This window comes from Sarcophilus harrisii, chromosome 5 (assembly GCF_902635505.1).
Source record: "Sarcophilus harrisii chromosome 5, mSarHar1.11, whole genome shotgun sequence".
Classification (NCBI taxonomy): Eukaryota; Metazoa; Chordata; class Mammalia; order Dasyuromorphia; family Dasyuridae; genus Sarcophilus; species Sarcophilus harrisii.
The window spans coordinates 163,462,450-163,479,649 of NC_045430.1; the positions used below are offsets into that span (position 1 = coordinate 163,462,450).

General features: G+C 30.6%; 1 protein-coding gene across 1 annotated transcript in view; it reads right to left on the reverse strand.

Moving 5' to 3' along the window:
* Positions 1 to 17,200, reverse strand: part of ASZ1 (ankyrin repeat, SAM and basic leucine zipper domain containing 1) — a 98,231-nt gene that overhangs the window by 22,131 nt on the left and 58,900 nt on the right. The window contains exons 7-9 of the mRNA XM_031938867.1: positions 16,572 to 16,647; positions 14,107 to 14,163; positions 12,201 to 12,313 (exon numbers count right to left, since the gene is read on the reverse strand). Of these exons, the coding sequence (XP_031794727.1) occupies positions 12,201 to 12,313; positions 14,107 to 14,163; positions 16,572 to 16,647 (246 nt within the window). The remainder of the gene's footprint in view (positions 1 to 12,200; positions 12,314 to 14,106; positions 14,164 to 16,571; positions 16,648 to 17,200) is intronic.

Consider the following 17,200-nt stretch of genomic DNA (forward strand, 5'->3'; position numbering starts at 1 on the left):
TCATTCAACAATTAGGGAAGGAGAAAAGGAACATAAAGTAATAAGGGGAGGAGACTGAGAGAAGGATTAGGCACTAAGGAAAACACTTTAACAATGGAAGGAGAATTAAGAAGGGGGATTTAAAAAACAACAAAAGATAAAAACCTGTGATTAATCTCAAGAAGAGGGAAAGAGAAAAGGAGTGGAGAAGCAAAATCAGACAGCATCAAACCTATAGACTGAACATCTCTTATGATTACTTTATAAAAAAGAAAAAATAAATGACCAAATATAAGAAAATAATAAGATAAATGAATGCCATCAGGAATTCATCATTTTGCTAGATCAAAGTTTCTTAAACTATAGGTCATGTATGGAATCATGTAGCTGAACATGGAGGTCATGAAATTATAATTTATTATCAGTAAATGTTTGATTTTGTATACTTATGACTGGGCTTGTGAAAAAATTTCTTTGGTGAAAGGGGTCGCAAGTGTATAAAGTTTAAGAAGTCCTGTGGTAAGTCACATCAGCCTAGCCACTCATAGCTCTTCAGTATCCTCTGTCCTTAGCTTCTCCTTAGACCTCAATTTAAGAAGGATTCTTAGAAGAACTATCTCTTCATTATCATATTCCCCAGTTTGGTACTTTAGCTCCTTTCACTACATCCCTTTCCAGCTTCCTTTTGCATATTGTCTTCCCTTGTAAGATTGCAAGTTCCTTGAGGGAAGGGACTTTTTTTTTTTTTTTTTTTTTTTTTTTTTTTTAAATATCTCCATCAAGTGCTAACCAGTTTCTTGAACACTATATATATTAAAAAGAAAAAAAAAAAACTCTCAAAAATGTTGAAAGTAGTAATCTTAAACATATTCTCTTGGACCACAAGGAAATATAAATTATATTCAATAAAGGATTGCTGAAACAAATTAACATTATTAAATTAATATCTGAATGAATAGATAGATCAAAAAAATTAAATCACAGAAACAATAGATAATTGTTTAATATGTTAAATGTTAAATAATTAATATGCAATAATGACAACATGCAAAAAAGGAAAAACATCCCCAAATTTTGGGGATATAGTCATAGTAGTCTTTGGAAGAAAATTCTTATCTTTAAACGTTTTCATCAAAAAGAGAGTGAGGATAGTAACAATTTAATCACAGAACAAAAATATCTAGAAGTCAACAAATCAAGAAACCCAACTAAATACAAAAAAAAATCTTGAAAAATCAAAAAAATGAACAAACTTGAATGCAAGAAATTAAATTAATAAAATTAGGAGCTTTTTAAAAATAAAATGAGTAAGACAAATAAATCATTAGTTAATTTAATTAAAAAGAGAAAAATCAAATTATTAAAAATGAAAACAATACACAATAACTGTGAAATAAAGTAAAATTATTAAAATTATTTATATTGGTATATAAAATACCAATAAAACTGACACAAAATGGCCCAGGAAAAGATGGATTTGCAAGAGAATTCTATAAAACATTTAAAGAAAATTAATTCCTATGCTTTAAATTTGCAAAACTAGGAAAATGAAGTATCCTACCAAATTCCTCCTATGATACAAATATGGATTTGATAACAAACCTGGAGAAGAAGACTACAAACATATTAGAAAAATTATACATTATGACCAGATTGGATTTGTACCAGATACATGATACTGGTTCATTATTAGGAAAACTAGAAATATAATTGACCATAATAATAAAATCATGACCTCTTCAAGGTTACAGAAAACACATTTGATAAGATGCAATCCCTATTTGTGTTAAAAATGTTAGGAAGCATTAGAATAAATAGATCATTCCTTATTATGATAATTAGTATCTATCTAAAATCAAGCGTCAGTGTTTTATATAAGGGAATAAACTAATGGTCTACCAAATAAATTGAGGGGTTAAGTGATGATGCCTACTATGACTATTACCATTAAAAACAGCTTGAAATGCTACATATAGTTTTAAAAGAAGAAAAATAACTGAGGGAATAAGTATAGACAAAGAAGAAATAAAATTACTGCTGTTTGCAGATATCATGGTGGTTTACTTTAAGAACCTTAGATATTCAACTAAAAAGTTAACTGAAATAATTAGAAATTTCAGCAAAATTGAAAGGTATGAAAAATGCAGTCAAATAAATCATCAATTTCTCTGCTTATTACCAACAAAACAGCAGGAAGAGATAGAAAGTAAAAATACATTTAAAATACCAACTTGAGGAGTCTTGTTACTAAGGTATACAGATATTATGTGAATTTAACTACAAAATACTCAAATACACAAATAAATGGAAAAACATTGCTCATGGGAAGAATGAGACAATACAGTAAAAATAACACTTAAATTAATGTATGTCTTTTAAAAGAAAGGTTGTTTATGTTTTATATTATTTTCTTATTGTTCAGCTATTTTCAGTCACACGCAACTCTTTGTGACCCCATTTGGGGTTTTCATGCAAATATACTGGAATGTTTGCCATTTCCTTTCCCAGTTCATTTTACATATGAGAAACTGGGGTAAACAGAGTTAAATGACTTGCATAGGTTACATAGCTGGTAAGTAATTGAGGCCAATTTTGAACTTAGGAAGATGAGTCTTTCCGATTCCAGGCTTGGTCCTCTGTCGATTGTATCAAGTAGCTGCCCAATTATTTTATTTATATTACCAGAATTTCTCCTATTTTCCTTCCTATTCTTTCATATGGTAGAGAGCCATATCATTTAAAAAATATTTTTCAAGAGTAACAATAAAAAAGTAGCATAACACTATAACATTGCAAAAAATTTGTGCAACATACCATACTCACAGATTTCCCACTTCTGCATAGGGAATGGGGTAGTATAGACTTCTAAAGCTCTTTTGAGGCATGCTTATTCTGTGATACTGTTTATTAAGAAAATAAGAAATATAATTGACTGTAATAATTTTAAAAATCATGATTTATGTATATAATATGCAACATTCACTTCTGAATTTTGTGTGTGTAATTGATCTTTCCAATTATGAGATTGCAGTCATGGCATCCTGGGTTCTTGGTTGTTTGCTCACTCTACATCAGTTTACACAGATCTTTACCCACTTCTCCATATTCCTCATTTCTAACAGCACAGTAACATTACATTCATGCATCAAATGTAACTATTACCTGATTAAGGTACATCTACTTTATTTTCAAATGTTATTACCAGAAAGAGTGCTACTATGAACATTTTAGTATGTACAGGTATTTTCTTATCAATGGAGTATTAAAATCTAGTGATGAAATTGCAAAGTTTAAATTTGTAGACATTTTAATCATTCTGAAATTAGATTTTAATTGATTTACTGTTCAAACAACAACATCCTAATGGGTTTATCTTCCTATAAATCCTCCAACACTGACTGTGGCTACTTTTTGTTATCTTTGTGAATTTGCAAGGTATGAAGTAAAATACAATGTTGGGGTTGTTTTATTTACATTTTAAAAATTACTCATAATTTGGACAATTCCTCTATGTAGTTGTTTGTACCTAATAATTCTTTGAGAAATGGTGATTCATCAATATTTGACAAAAACTGCTGGGCAAATTGGAAACTAGGAACTGACCCACACCTAACATCGTATACCAAGATAAGGCTGAAATGGATTCATGATCTAGAAATGAAGAATGGTATTATTAATAAATTAGAAGAACATAGGATCGTCTACCTCTCAGATCTGTGGAGGAGGAAGGAATCTGTGATCAAAGAAGAACTAGAGATCATTACTGATCATAAAATAGATAATTTTGATTATATTAAGTTAAAAAGTTTTTGTATAAACAAAATTAATGCAGACAAGATTAGAAGGGAAGCACATGTTCTGGGGAAACATTTTACATTCAAAGGTTCTGATAAAGTTCTCATTTCTGAAATATATAGAGAATTAACTAAAATTTATAAGAATTCAAGCCATTCTCCAATTGATAAATGGTCAAAGGATATGAACAGACAATTTTCAGATGAAGAAATTCAAACTATTTCCACTCATATGAAAGAGTGTTCCAAATCACTATTGATCAGAGAAATGCAAATTAAGACAACTCTGAGATACCACCTCACACCTGTCAGATTGGCTAAGATGACAGGAAAAAATAATGATGACTATTGGAGGGGATGTGGTAAAACTGGGACACTGATGCATCGTTGGTAGAGTTGTAGATGCATCTAGCCATTCTGGAGAGCAGTTTGGGATTATACTCAAAAAATTATCAAACTGTACAGACCCTTCAACCCATCAGAGTTACTACTGGGCTTATATCCCAAAGAGATCTTAAAGGATGAAAAGGGACCCACATGTGCAAAAATGTTTGTGGCAGCCCTGTTCATAGTGGCTAGGAACTGGAAAATGAATGGATGCCCATCAATTGGAGAATGGCTGAATAAATTGTGGTATATGAACATTATGGCATACTATTGCTCTGTAAGAAACAACCAGCAGGATGATTTCAGAGAGGCCTGGAGAGACTTACATGACCTGATGTCAAGTGAAATGAGCAGAATACATGGCAACAACATGACTACATCATTATCAAGTCTGATGGACAGGGCTCTCTTCAACAACGAGATGATTCAAACCAGTTCCAATTGTTCAGTGATGAAGAAAACCATCTACATCCAGAGAAAGGACTGTGGGAACTGAGTGTGGACCACAATGTAGCATTTTCATGCTTTCTGTTGATATTTGCTTGAGTTTTGTTTTCCTTCTCATTTTTTTTCTAGATAGGATTTTTGTTGTGGAACAAGAAAATGTATACATATGTTGGACTGAAGATATATTTTAACATTTAACACGTATTGAACTACTTGCTATCTAAGGGAGGGGGTGGGGAAAAGGAGGGAAAAATTTGGAACAGAAAGTTTTACAAGGATCAATGTTGAAAAATTACCCACGCCTATGTTTTGTAAACAAAAAGCTTTAATAAAAAATAAATTAAAAAAAAAGAGAAATGGTAGTTCAAATATTTGATCACTTATTTATTAGGAAATGACTTTTATAAATATATTTATTTCTTTTTAGACAGCAAATGTTTTTACAAGAAATTTTATACAAAGCGTGTTACCTTTCAGTAATTACCCTTTTTATCCTACATACATTACCTATGTTAATGTTTCATGTAATGAAAACTATCAATTTTATTTTCATCATTGCTTCTAACATAGTTAAGAATTACTGTTGTTGTTCGGTCATGTCTATTCTTGGTGACCCTAGTTGAGGTTTTCTTGGTAAGGATACCAGAGTGATTTGCCATTTCCTTTTTCCAACTCATTCTACTAGATGAGGAATCAAAGGAAAAGGTTAAATGAAGGAAGGGTTAAATAACCTGCCCAGGGATACATAGCTGCCCTTTGATTAAGAATACACCTATTTATATCTATTTAAAGTATATATCTTGCTCTTCTCATAAATTAAAAAAAATTATGGTCTTTGATTTTAAGGTTAATTCATTTACAATATATTCTGGAATTTGGTTTACACTGTTGCTCCAGGTCTAATTTCTCCCAGACTAATTTTATTTCTTTGCCAGTAGTTTTAAACAAATATGGAAATCTTTCCTAAGTAATTTATGTTTTCTAGCTCATTAAACACTACGTTACTGATTCCTAGTATTCTGTTTTTCCTTTGTCTAGAATCATCCATTAACTCTACCTACCACCCTTTTAAAAACAATAACAAATAGTTTTGGTGATTTTTGCTTTGTAATACAGTTTGAATCTGGATTCCCCTTTTATTTCTATCTTTTTTTTTCATTGTTTTCCTTGATATTCTAGATCTTTTGTTTGTCCAGGTGAATCATATTCTCTAAAGGTTAACTCTGATAATTTGACTGACAGAGCAATAAAAAAGCAAATTAATATCATTTTTATTTTGTTGCCATGACAACTCAACCATGAGCACTGAATAATTCTTTAGATATTTAAGTTTATCTTTGTTTAAGGAGCATTACATGAAAGACTCTATATAAATACTTCATATACTTTGGTAAGAATGATCCTCAAATGTTTTATGCATGTTAGTTATTTGGGGTTTTCTTTTCTATTGTTCTCTTATATTTTATTATGAATATTATTATTTAGAAATGCTAATGATTTTTGAGAGCTTATTTTGTATCCAGTAACTTTGCTGAAGCTATTACCTAAAATACTAGGTTTGCTGATTCTCTACAATTTTCTAAGTAAACTATTATATCAATAACAAATTCTCTTTTTGCCCATAATTACACTTTTTATTTCCACAGCAAATAATTGTGAGAAAAGAATTTATTAGGTTTCTCTAGTTCTCCAGCAATTTTTTCAATTCTAGTTTCTTTTTTTAACTTTCTGATAGATTTGTTAAGAAATAGGGCAATTTTCTGCCATTATTGTATTATTGGCTAATTTTAATATTATTGTATTATTTTTATAATTTTTCAGTTTTTTCTTTACATATTTAAATATTAAGACATTTGGGGATATATGTTTAATACAAATATTGCTTTGTTGCCTATGGTTCCTTTTACCATAACATTTTTTTAGCTTATTTTTATCCCTTTTTATGTTCTGAATATGTTTTTGCTTTGTCAGATTGACTGCAACTCTTCTTTTTTTGGATTAACCTGATCCATAATAAATTTTGTTCTAGCCTTCATTTTTGATCTATTTAGTCTTTATCTTTGAAGTCCATTTCTTGTAACAAAATGTGATATTCTTTCCTTATCGAGTCTAATCTTTTTTCATTTTACTGGATTTTTTAAAGTTATGAGTTAGCTTTAAATTTTTCTTCATTTATTTCTGATATTATTCTCTTCCCCTCCCAAAATGGGATTTTTTCTTTTTTTTTCTGAAGATACACTTTTAAACTTTAGTTTAATTTAATCTACTTTAACTCAACTGTATTCCCACAGGATCTCTTCCCCTAAACCTAATATTCTTGTCCCTCTCTCCTTGTTCCCATTTTGTAATATCTAGTCACAGATGTCTGGACTTATTTAGCTGATCTGGGGACCATATTTTCTCTGTTATTAATACCTTCCCTGTTGGTTTATCTGTTTATTCTCATAGCCACTTGCTGAGTTTTCATCCTTTTAAGATGTTTGGTACTTCTTTTTTCTTATTTCCCCCCAATCAATCACTTTCTGACTTTCCCCCCACTTTGATAGTGATTACTCTAGGGGCTGGACTTCAATGCTATTTCAGACAACTCCTACGTAGAGAAATTCATGGTTTAATAAACTCAATCTTTATCCCAATTCACTTCTGGGAGGTAGAGAGGGAGAATTGGTTCCATCTAGATGCTGATCACTTTGGCTAAGTCTAGTATCACACAGCCAAATAAAATTGGCAATCTGAGGAAGTTCTGATCATCAATATTCTAGCTGAGCTCTAAGGCAGAGCCACACTGCAATGTTAGTCAAAGCAAATTTTTCTGAGGCTAAAGAAGAAAACTACAAGCTCTTGAATCAGCTGTTATAGCTCTGTCATACTATGGTACCATTGGGAGCAGGGTGCTAAGCAAGTATCTTAGAATTTAAGAACTAGCCTTTTCTGCTGCTAATCCATTAGGTTTTTTTAACTTTGTTAGGGTTGTTAGTGTCTTACACTGTGAAAACAGTTGAAATTGCTCTTTGAGCTCTTGCTCAAAATTCTTATTTTGGTGAAGTTTCAGAGGTGATGTGGATAAGAATAAGGTCTAGTTCTCCATGTTGTTCACATGAATTGAAAGTTTGAATTAATTTATTTATTCAGTGCTGTATCAAAGTACCTAATGATTACTTTACAGACCTAGGGAAAAAATGAAATTCATTCAGGAATAACAATGATCAAGAATGTCAAGGGAAGTAATATCAAAATGTGCAATGAAAGGGAAACCTGGCAGGATCAGATCTCAAATTATACCACCTCTCCCCAAAATAAAGTGGCAGTGGTTAAGAAAAAGAGAGGTTGATTAAGTACATAATATGCAGAAGCAAATAAGGACATTAGCCTAGTGTTTGATAAACAGATTCTCATCTATTATTGAAAAAAGAACTATATGATAAAGTCTATTGGGAAAATCATAAAGCAATTTAGTAGAAACTACAGAACATCATACCATACCTTATACCAAGATAGGTTCAAAATGACCACATGACAAAAGATGACATCAGAAATAAATTAAAGAGTAAAAAGAAATTAATTATTAAAATTATTAAGAATGGAAGAATCACACAGCATAATGAACAAATATGACTATATGAAATTTAAGTTTTTGCAAAAATAAAACTAATGCAGCTTAAATTAAAAGCAGTAAAATTGTAAAAAAAATCTTTGTATAAAGCTTCTTTGATAAAATTTGTTTTTCTAAGATACACAGAAATTTAACTCAAATTTCTAAGAATGGGAGATATTCTTCAATAAAAGAATATTTATAGGCAGTTTGCTAAGTTTGGTATCCTATCTATTAAAACACACATGAAATAATGCTCCACAACACAAATACTTTGATAAATGCAAATAAAAACAATTCAGGTTCTATTTAAATTTGTCAGTTTAGCAACTATGACAAAAGAGAAAATGGTAAATGTTTGAGGGGTTGTGAAAAAACAGGTACATTAATATTAATGCACTATTGGTATAACTGGAATTAGCCATGCCATTCTGGAAAGTAATTTGGAACAATGACCTAATTATTCAACCACATATGCTATTTGACCAAGCAATACTAGATATCAGAAAGAGATCAAAGAAGGAAGAAACGGACCTTATGTACAGAAATATTTGTAGCAACTATTTTTCTGATGGCAAAGAAATGGAAACTACAGAAGTACTCAACAATGGAAGAATGGCTGAAAAAATTACAATTTCAATGTAATTAGACTACAATTCTCCCCTAAAAAAATGAAGAATGGTAGGGTTTCAGAGAAAACTGAAAGACACGAGTGAACTGATACAGAGTTAAGTAAGAAACAGGAGAAAAATTATTGCAATAATAATATTGTAAAGAAACAACTTTGAAAAACTTATCAAATCTGATCAACACAATGACCAATCATGATTCCAGAGGATTCATGACAAAACACCTCCTGATGGAGAAGTGATTGAAGGCTGAAAGGGTTTTTTTTTTTTTGGATAAATGACAAATATGGGAATTACTTTTAATTACTTTTTCTTGACTATATACACTTGTAATTATGTTTTTTTTTTTAAGAAGACAGGGAAATGTGAGGGAGAAATGATTTTCATTTATTGAAAAAAAATTAAACCTAGAAAGGTAAATTTATTTGAACAATTAGATGGGCCCATATGATGATGGAGTGCTTATATTCTAATAATGGGAAAAGAAACAAGTACTCTTTCTAAATCTTAATGTGTTCAAATGATATTAAGAGAGTTTAATAAGAAAAATACAAGACCCAGGGGTGGATTGTTTAAGTTATCAATCAGTATTTTAATGAGGAAAGAGAAAAGAAAGAAAAAGTTAGAATATATTACCGTATAAATGAGTAATGAATTAAAAAGGAATGGAATTTGCTATCTTTTATGATTAAGGTACATAAGAGAATATAAAATGGAGAAAAGGATAACTCACATGAACTCCATACTTATCTGAAATGGACAAACAAAAGTTGAACACAAAGAATTTGATGTAGAAATGTATTAAACTCAAGAGGGAAACAAATAGATGTTATGATTCTTACAAGGTACTAAGACAGTGGAATTGATAGAGGCAATAATTATCTAATTTAGCATGGTTCAGTATGATTGATCTGATCCTACAAGGAGATGTTATGGGCCAGAACTTGAAACAAGGTACTAAGTGGAATTGAGGAGACAATGGTTAAATCTAATTTAGCATTGATTTAATCCTACAACAAATAATGGTTTCCTAGTGATGGAATGATTGGAGTATACTCAGTGCACAGTATATAAGCAAGAAGCTCTCAGGGCCAGACACAGAAACCCTGTGTGTTTTTGGTAGAGGCAGAAGTAGAGTCAGATTCATTCCAACTTCCACCGTTGTGCTGGCTGGAGATTTGGAGGAGGAGAGGCTGAAGCTGGCAGAGACAAAGGACTAGTGGCAAGAGCTCTCGGAGCCAAGGAGAGAGAGAGAGGCCTTTAAGAAAGCTAACCAGGCTATTTTGAAGGAGACAATAAAGGATCTGGACTTTAGCACCTGGCTGCATTTGAGGTAATTATTACACTGAACTGAAAGGAAGGCTGCCTCCAGAAGCTCCCCCAAGAAAGCTGCTCCTGGAGAACATTATATTTTAGAGAAGAGAATATTACAACTAGATATGAAGGATAGGTTTAAAAAGGTGGATAATACCTAGATGGGAATCACCTGAAATAAAATAAACTTTCTGTTCCTGAGAGAAAAGTTAAAAAGGGGAAAAAAAGGAAATTAAAACAAAACTGTAATCTAATAGGGTAGCAAGTAATTGGGAAATGGTTAAATTTAGATTTAGATTACATACAAGATAGATTACATATTAATGCACAATAAGAAACAATAAAAAACATTTGCAGAGAATCCTGAGTAGTATGAGATAATATGGAGTGAGTAGAATTAGGAAAACAATTTATATAAGAACAAGACTATAAAGGAAAATAATTTAAAAATACATAAGGACTCTTATTAGCTATTTCCAGATAGTGAGGTGACAGATTCGACATACAGAAAAAAGACATTTTTTTTGGTATGAACTCAGTTTATTTGACTTGTTTTGACTTAACGCTTATCTTACAGATGTTCTCCTCCCCTGTCTTTTCTCTCAGTTTTTAATGGGATGGGGGGAGCTATGTTGAAGGAGAGATGGAAAATTGGCAAGGATTACAAAAGAAGATGGGCATCAAAACATTTAAAAATGCACAGAAAAGAAGAGAAGATCAGAAGGAAGTATAGCCAAGTAGAACAGTTTTGAAAGAAACAAACCTTTTAAAAACAGCAAATAGCATTAAAAGGAAATTCTTGGTTACATATATGACTTTTTTGTGTTCTCTGTATGCTTTATGTGGGGGGTATTAGAAGTTATTAAAAAAAAACAACAACAGTAATAATACAAACAGGAGTAATCCATCTACATCACTGTTAAAGAATTCAAATTCTTAAGACATAATGAATAGATACCACTCTTTATATGGAGGTTACATTCAGTCCTTGACTTCATTCCAGTTCTTCAGTTTCATCATAATGAAGTCAATTTTCTGAATTTTAGATGATAAAAGATAAGGACTGAATAAATTTGTGCATCAAAACATTAGCATTATTAAGGAGCAGTATTACTAAGTAGCAGTGTTAAATAAATATTTTACAGGATATATAAATTGTTACTGCTGGTATTTTCTAAATAGCAACTTATAAAGCTCCATAGTGACTGAATAGGCCTAGCTAACCAGCTAAGGAATTCTTTGCTCAGACAAGTCTGAATAAAGAATTAGTGAGAAAAGTAGGATTATTTTTCTTATATGTTTTTAGGATAATCATGGTTATACCTTGACATTCTACAGTTTTATTATCAATTTTTCAATCACTAATATTTAGAGTCCAACAGAATGTTATAATTTTGAACATGAATTTTCTTGATGTTAACAACTTATAAGTTTTTGGCATAAAAAATCTTTGAATTAGAAACAGTGCCAAATGAAGTAGAAGGTCGGTGACATTAGCGTTATCAATACTAAAGGGACAGGTGTTATTTTCTAAGACTCCAAGCAAAGTCAAGTAAACAAGCATTTACTAATAAAAACAACAAAGTTTTAAAATGAACCTTAAAATAAGAAAAGCAAAGAAATAGGAGCCATTCTAAGAAAAGTGAGTATTTACTTGTGTACTTGCCTCTAACAAGATGTCACAAAAAACAGGGCAAAATACTTAGTTAATAAGACTATTATTTCATTAATTTATAGTATGCTTTAAAAAGCTGATATAAAAAAAAACCAAAATTTGTAAAATCAGAGAATTTTAGAGTTATAAGTCATATAATCTAATTCCCTTACCAAACGTATGAATGTTTTCTACAAAATTCTTTGAGGGAAAGAATGTCTTAAAAAAACAAACAAACAAACAAACTAGTATTTATTTGCCAACCAAAAATTTTTAAGTCTGTCTAAAAGTATTATTCAATAATCAGAATATCACCAGCAAATGAAAAATAACCTTGAGTTTGGGGAAAACCCCCACATCTTTGTGCTTATCAACTTAATTTGACCAAAATACATTTATCTTACCTGATTTCCAAGTTTATCACTTCAGTCAATTCTCCAAATTTTATCTCTTCTACCTGTAATTCTTTAACAGCATCCAGAATTTTTTGCTGGTCTCTAATATTAGTAATTCCACTCTAAATTTAAAAATTTTTGAGGTACTATGGTTAGTAGAGTTATACATAAGATTTCTAATAAAGCTAGTTATTCGATAAATGACATACTGAAATAAAGACAGCAATTGGATCTGTGGTCTCACTTATACAGGAAATTCCTAAATGAAGAAAATTTCTCTAATAAATGCAGGTATCTTCTTTATAATCATTATTCTTAAAGAGTTATATAGAGCCCAAATTCTCTGAATTTCTTAAAATGTGAAATGACAATGTATTATCGTAAATGTTTGATTTGTATACCTGGATAATATAAGAATTTCTTGGGTTAAAAGAGTTTATGAATAGAAAAAGTTTAAGAAAACCTGGTCTGGAACACTAAGAGGTTATTTGATTTGATTTTTTTCTCTTGATTATTTCTAGTTTATCATATAAATAACTTATTTAAACGTAATTATTCTCATCCTATCTCCCTGATTAGACGGTGAACACCTTAAGGATAAGGAATATCTTTAATCTGTCTGTATCCTCATCACTAAGCACAGTGCTTGGCACTTAGTAGATGTTTAATAAATACTCATTGCCTAAACTGGCTTATACATAGCCAATATATGTTCAAAGTAGGACTTAATTGAATGAAAACTGTGTCCATGGCCAATTCTTTCTTTCTATTCATTATAATATGAAATTGCAAAAATGAATTTAATAATTTTCTAATTCAATATCAGTTAATTTTTAGTACTATTTTTAATGTTTTCATTTTAGGAATTTTTATTTTTACTATGTTTACTATGTTTATTTTTACTATATTACTATTTTTACTAACAAATTATTATTAATAAGTAATTATGTCAATATCAGTTAATTTTTAATACTATTTCTATGTTTTCATTTTAGGAATTTTTTATTTTTTACTAAGTTTACTATGTTTATTTTTACTATATTACTATTTTTACTAGCAAATTATTATTAATAAGTAATTATGTCAATAAATAATAATTGACATAATTACTTATTAACAATTTTGATATAAAATCTAAAAAGGGTAGGCAATACTAAGACTTCAATAGAGAAATAAACAATATAGTAGGATTTTATTTTTTAAAAATAGGAGTCAGTATATGTACAGATTATAACATTCAGCATTTCTCCTGTATCAGACCTCTTCTATTTTTAATTCAATCAAGTTACTAGCATGTACTGTTTACTACAAAGTTTCCCATTTCATCCAGGGCCTTCTCCAGTTATCTTGATTTATATTTTGCCATTGGACCCAGATGGCTCTGGAGGGGAAAGTGAGGTAGGTGACTTTGCACAGCCCTCCCTCACTTATATATCCAATTCACTTGTATATCATGGTATCATTTTCCTGATGTCATGGCCCTCTAAGAAAACAAAGGACAATGCTAGCCAAATAGTAGCTGTTCATTAAAACCACTAGATGGCAAAACAATCATACAATTTTTGCAAAGATCCTATGGAGTAGATGCAGTGTCTGAGAGATTTATTGAAAGAGTCAAACCCAATAATGGCCTGGTGTTTATAAATGTATTTTATATTCAGAATGCAAACAGTATTTTGCTCTAGTTAAGTCACCTTTACAGTTCAAGTAAAAAACAAATTAACATAAATGTGCCTTTTAAATTTTTTTTTTTGGTAAAGCAAGTATAGGAAACTGGTGACTTAAAAAGGAGTAAAAGGAAAAACTCAATTATCAGTTAAAATCCTATTCTAGAATTTAAAACAAAAAATAATAAATTTCAAAAAATATGTTAATATAAAATATAATACAATGCAATGATGTCAGAAATACTAGCCTCTGTGAAGTCTTCCTTTCTCATTGTCAGAAGTTGCCGTAAGGTTATGTCTCTTTCCTGGGTAAAAAAACAAACAAACAAACATAAAAACTATCAATTCAGTAGAAGGAAAAAACTGTTTCCATATTATATATCAAATATACAATTTAAACTATTATAAAATATAAAACTTAAACTTTTGTTTTGAACTTTAGTTCTAAACATTCCCTTTCCAAAATAAATCTATTAAATTAACTAAGTTTTAGTTCAATAATACAATTCATTTCTACTGTTATATCAGACTAAAATGTCCTTTAACTTAGAGTTTCTTTAACTGTTGAGTTTTCTAGATGAAAATTCAAGGTCAACTGGAGTAAAGAATTCCATATAGGTAGTGAAATTACACGAAAGGAATGATTACAGAATCGTGGGATACAGAAGAGACTGACTATTCTTTAAGAACTAGTGTTTTCACAAATATAGTTAGATCTAAATGAAAGAATATCAAGTGCTCATGGAAAGGACAAACTAATATAATAAAAATGACAATTCTACCTAAATTAATCTTCTTATTCAGTGTCATACCAATCAAATTGCCAAGAAATTACAGAGCTAGGAAAAAATAGCAAAATACATCTGGAAGAACAAAAAGGGAATTAAAAAATTAATTAATTAAAAAATACAAATGAAGATGGCCTAGTTGTACCACACCTAACACTATATTATAAAGCAGTGTTCATCAAAACTATTTAGCTAAGAAATAGAATAGCTGATCAGTGGAATGAGTTAGGTTCACAAGATAAAATAGTCAATTTCTATTAGTAATCTTTTGGGATAGGAACTCACAAAAATTGCTGGAAAAATGGGAAAATATTATGGCAGAAACTAGGCATTGATCAACACCTAACATCCAATACTAAAATAAGGACAAAATGGGTTAATAAAGGATACTATATGCAAATTAGGAGAACAGGGGAAAGTCTACCTCTCAGATCTGTGGAGAATGAAGGAATCAGTGAACAAACTAAAGAACATTATGAAATGCAAAATGGATATTTTTGATAATAATGAATTACAAAGATTTTGTACAAACAAAACCAATGCAGACAAGATTAGAAGGGAAGCAGAAAACTGGGACAAACTTTTTTACATTCGAGGATTCTGATAAAAGACATTTCTAAAATATATAGAGAACTGACTCAAATTAATAAGAATACATTCTCCAATTGATACTCAGATATGAACAGATACTATTCAGATGAAGAAATTAAAACCATTTCTAGTCATATGAAAAAAATGCTGTAAATCACTATTTATCAGAAAAATGCAAACTAAAACAGTTCTGAGAGACTATTACACACCTCTCAGATTGGCTAAGATGACAGGAAAAGATCACGATGAATGCTGGAGGGGATGTGGGAAAATTGGAACAGTAATACATTGTTGGTAGAATTGTGAACTGATCCAATCATTCTGGAGAGCAATTTGGAGCTATGCCCAAAGGGCTATCAAAATGTGCATATTCTTTGATCCAACTGTGCCATTACTGAGCCTATATCTGAGAGATCATAAAAAAGGGAAAAGGATCCACCCACATGTGCAAAAATCTTTGCAGCAGCCCTTTTTATACTGTCAAGTAATTGGAACTGAGTGATGCTCATCAGTTGGGCAATGGCTGATTAAGTTTTAAGTATATGAATGTTATAGAATATTGTTCTGTAAGAAACGATCAGCAGGATGATTTCAAAAAGGTCTGGAGAGACTTAAATGAATTGATGTTGAGTGAAGTGAGTAGAACCAAGAGAACATTGTACACAGCAACAAGTTTATATGATGATTAGTTCTGATGAACATGGCTCTTTTCAACAGCGAGGTGATTGAGACCAGTTCCAATGGACTGGTCATGGAGAGAGCCATCTGCACCCAGAGAGAAGACCATGGGAACTGAGTGTGGATCACAACACAGTATTTTCATCTTTTTTGTTGTTTTGCTTGCTTCTTTTTCTTTGTCATTTTTTTCTTTTTGATCTGATTTTTCTTGTGCCGCATGATAAGTGTGGAATTATATACAGAAGAATAAACATGTTCAAGCTATAATGGATTACTTGCTGTGTAGGAGAGGGAAGTGAAAGGAAGGGAGAGAGACTTAGAACACAGGGTTTTATAGGAGTGAATATTGAAAACTATCTTTGCATGTATTTTTAAAATAAAAAAGCTATTATAGAAAAAGTACTAGTGTTTTGCTAAGAAGGAAAATTGTTGTGGAGTAACTAATAGCCTGATAATCTTGAAACTGTATATATGTATCTAATACATACATTAGATGGTATTTAAGAGTCACTTAAAACAAACTTCCAGATCCATTATAAAATGAAAAACAGTTTCCTAAATTAAAAAAATGTTCTTTGACATTGTAAAAGTCTTGCTGAATGTAATTTCAGAGTAAAATACACTATTTTTTTTTTTTAAAAAAAAGAATTACTTACTTTTAGTAATTCTGTCATATGTTCAAGTCCAAGTCCATGTAAAAATACTTCCAGATCACCAAAAGCTGTATATGAGCTATGCATATTCATAACAATTTGAAGAGAGAAGAAAAGCACATAAACCAACAATAGTCACATAAATCAAAGATATTTTTATACACATAAATTAGACACTAAATGCATTAAAGTAAATATCAAGACTTCTGAAGTACACAAGATATAAAGGGTATTTAAGCTGTGATGATCAAATATGAATGCTTTCCCAATAATTTCCTAGTTTAGAACTATCTTTTGATATTGAAGTTAACATTATTATTGTCTAGTCACTCACCTGAATTTCTTAATTTAATTGTAATGGCCTTAAACTATAGGACAATTTTTTGGGCTTATAAGAAATACTACCTTCTTATAAATAAGAACCAAAAACAAGATACAGTATTACTTGAACATCACCTTGGACCAAATAGTGAGGAAGGCCCAGGTTTTATATTCAGCCTCAGATACTTCTTAGCTGTTTCAGCCTGGGCTAGTCAATTCCCTCAGCTGTAAAATGGGGATGAAAATAATAACACATAGCTTCCAAGGTTGTTGTGAAGATCAAATGAGATTATGTTGTAAAGCATTTTGCA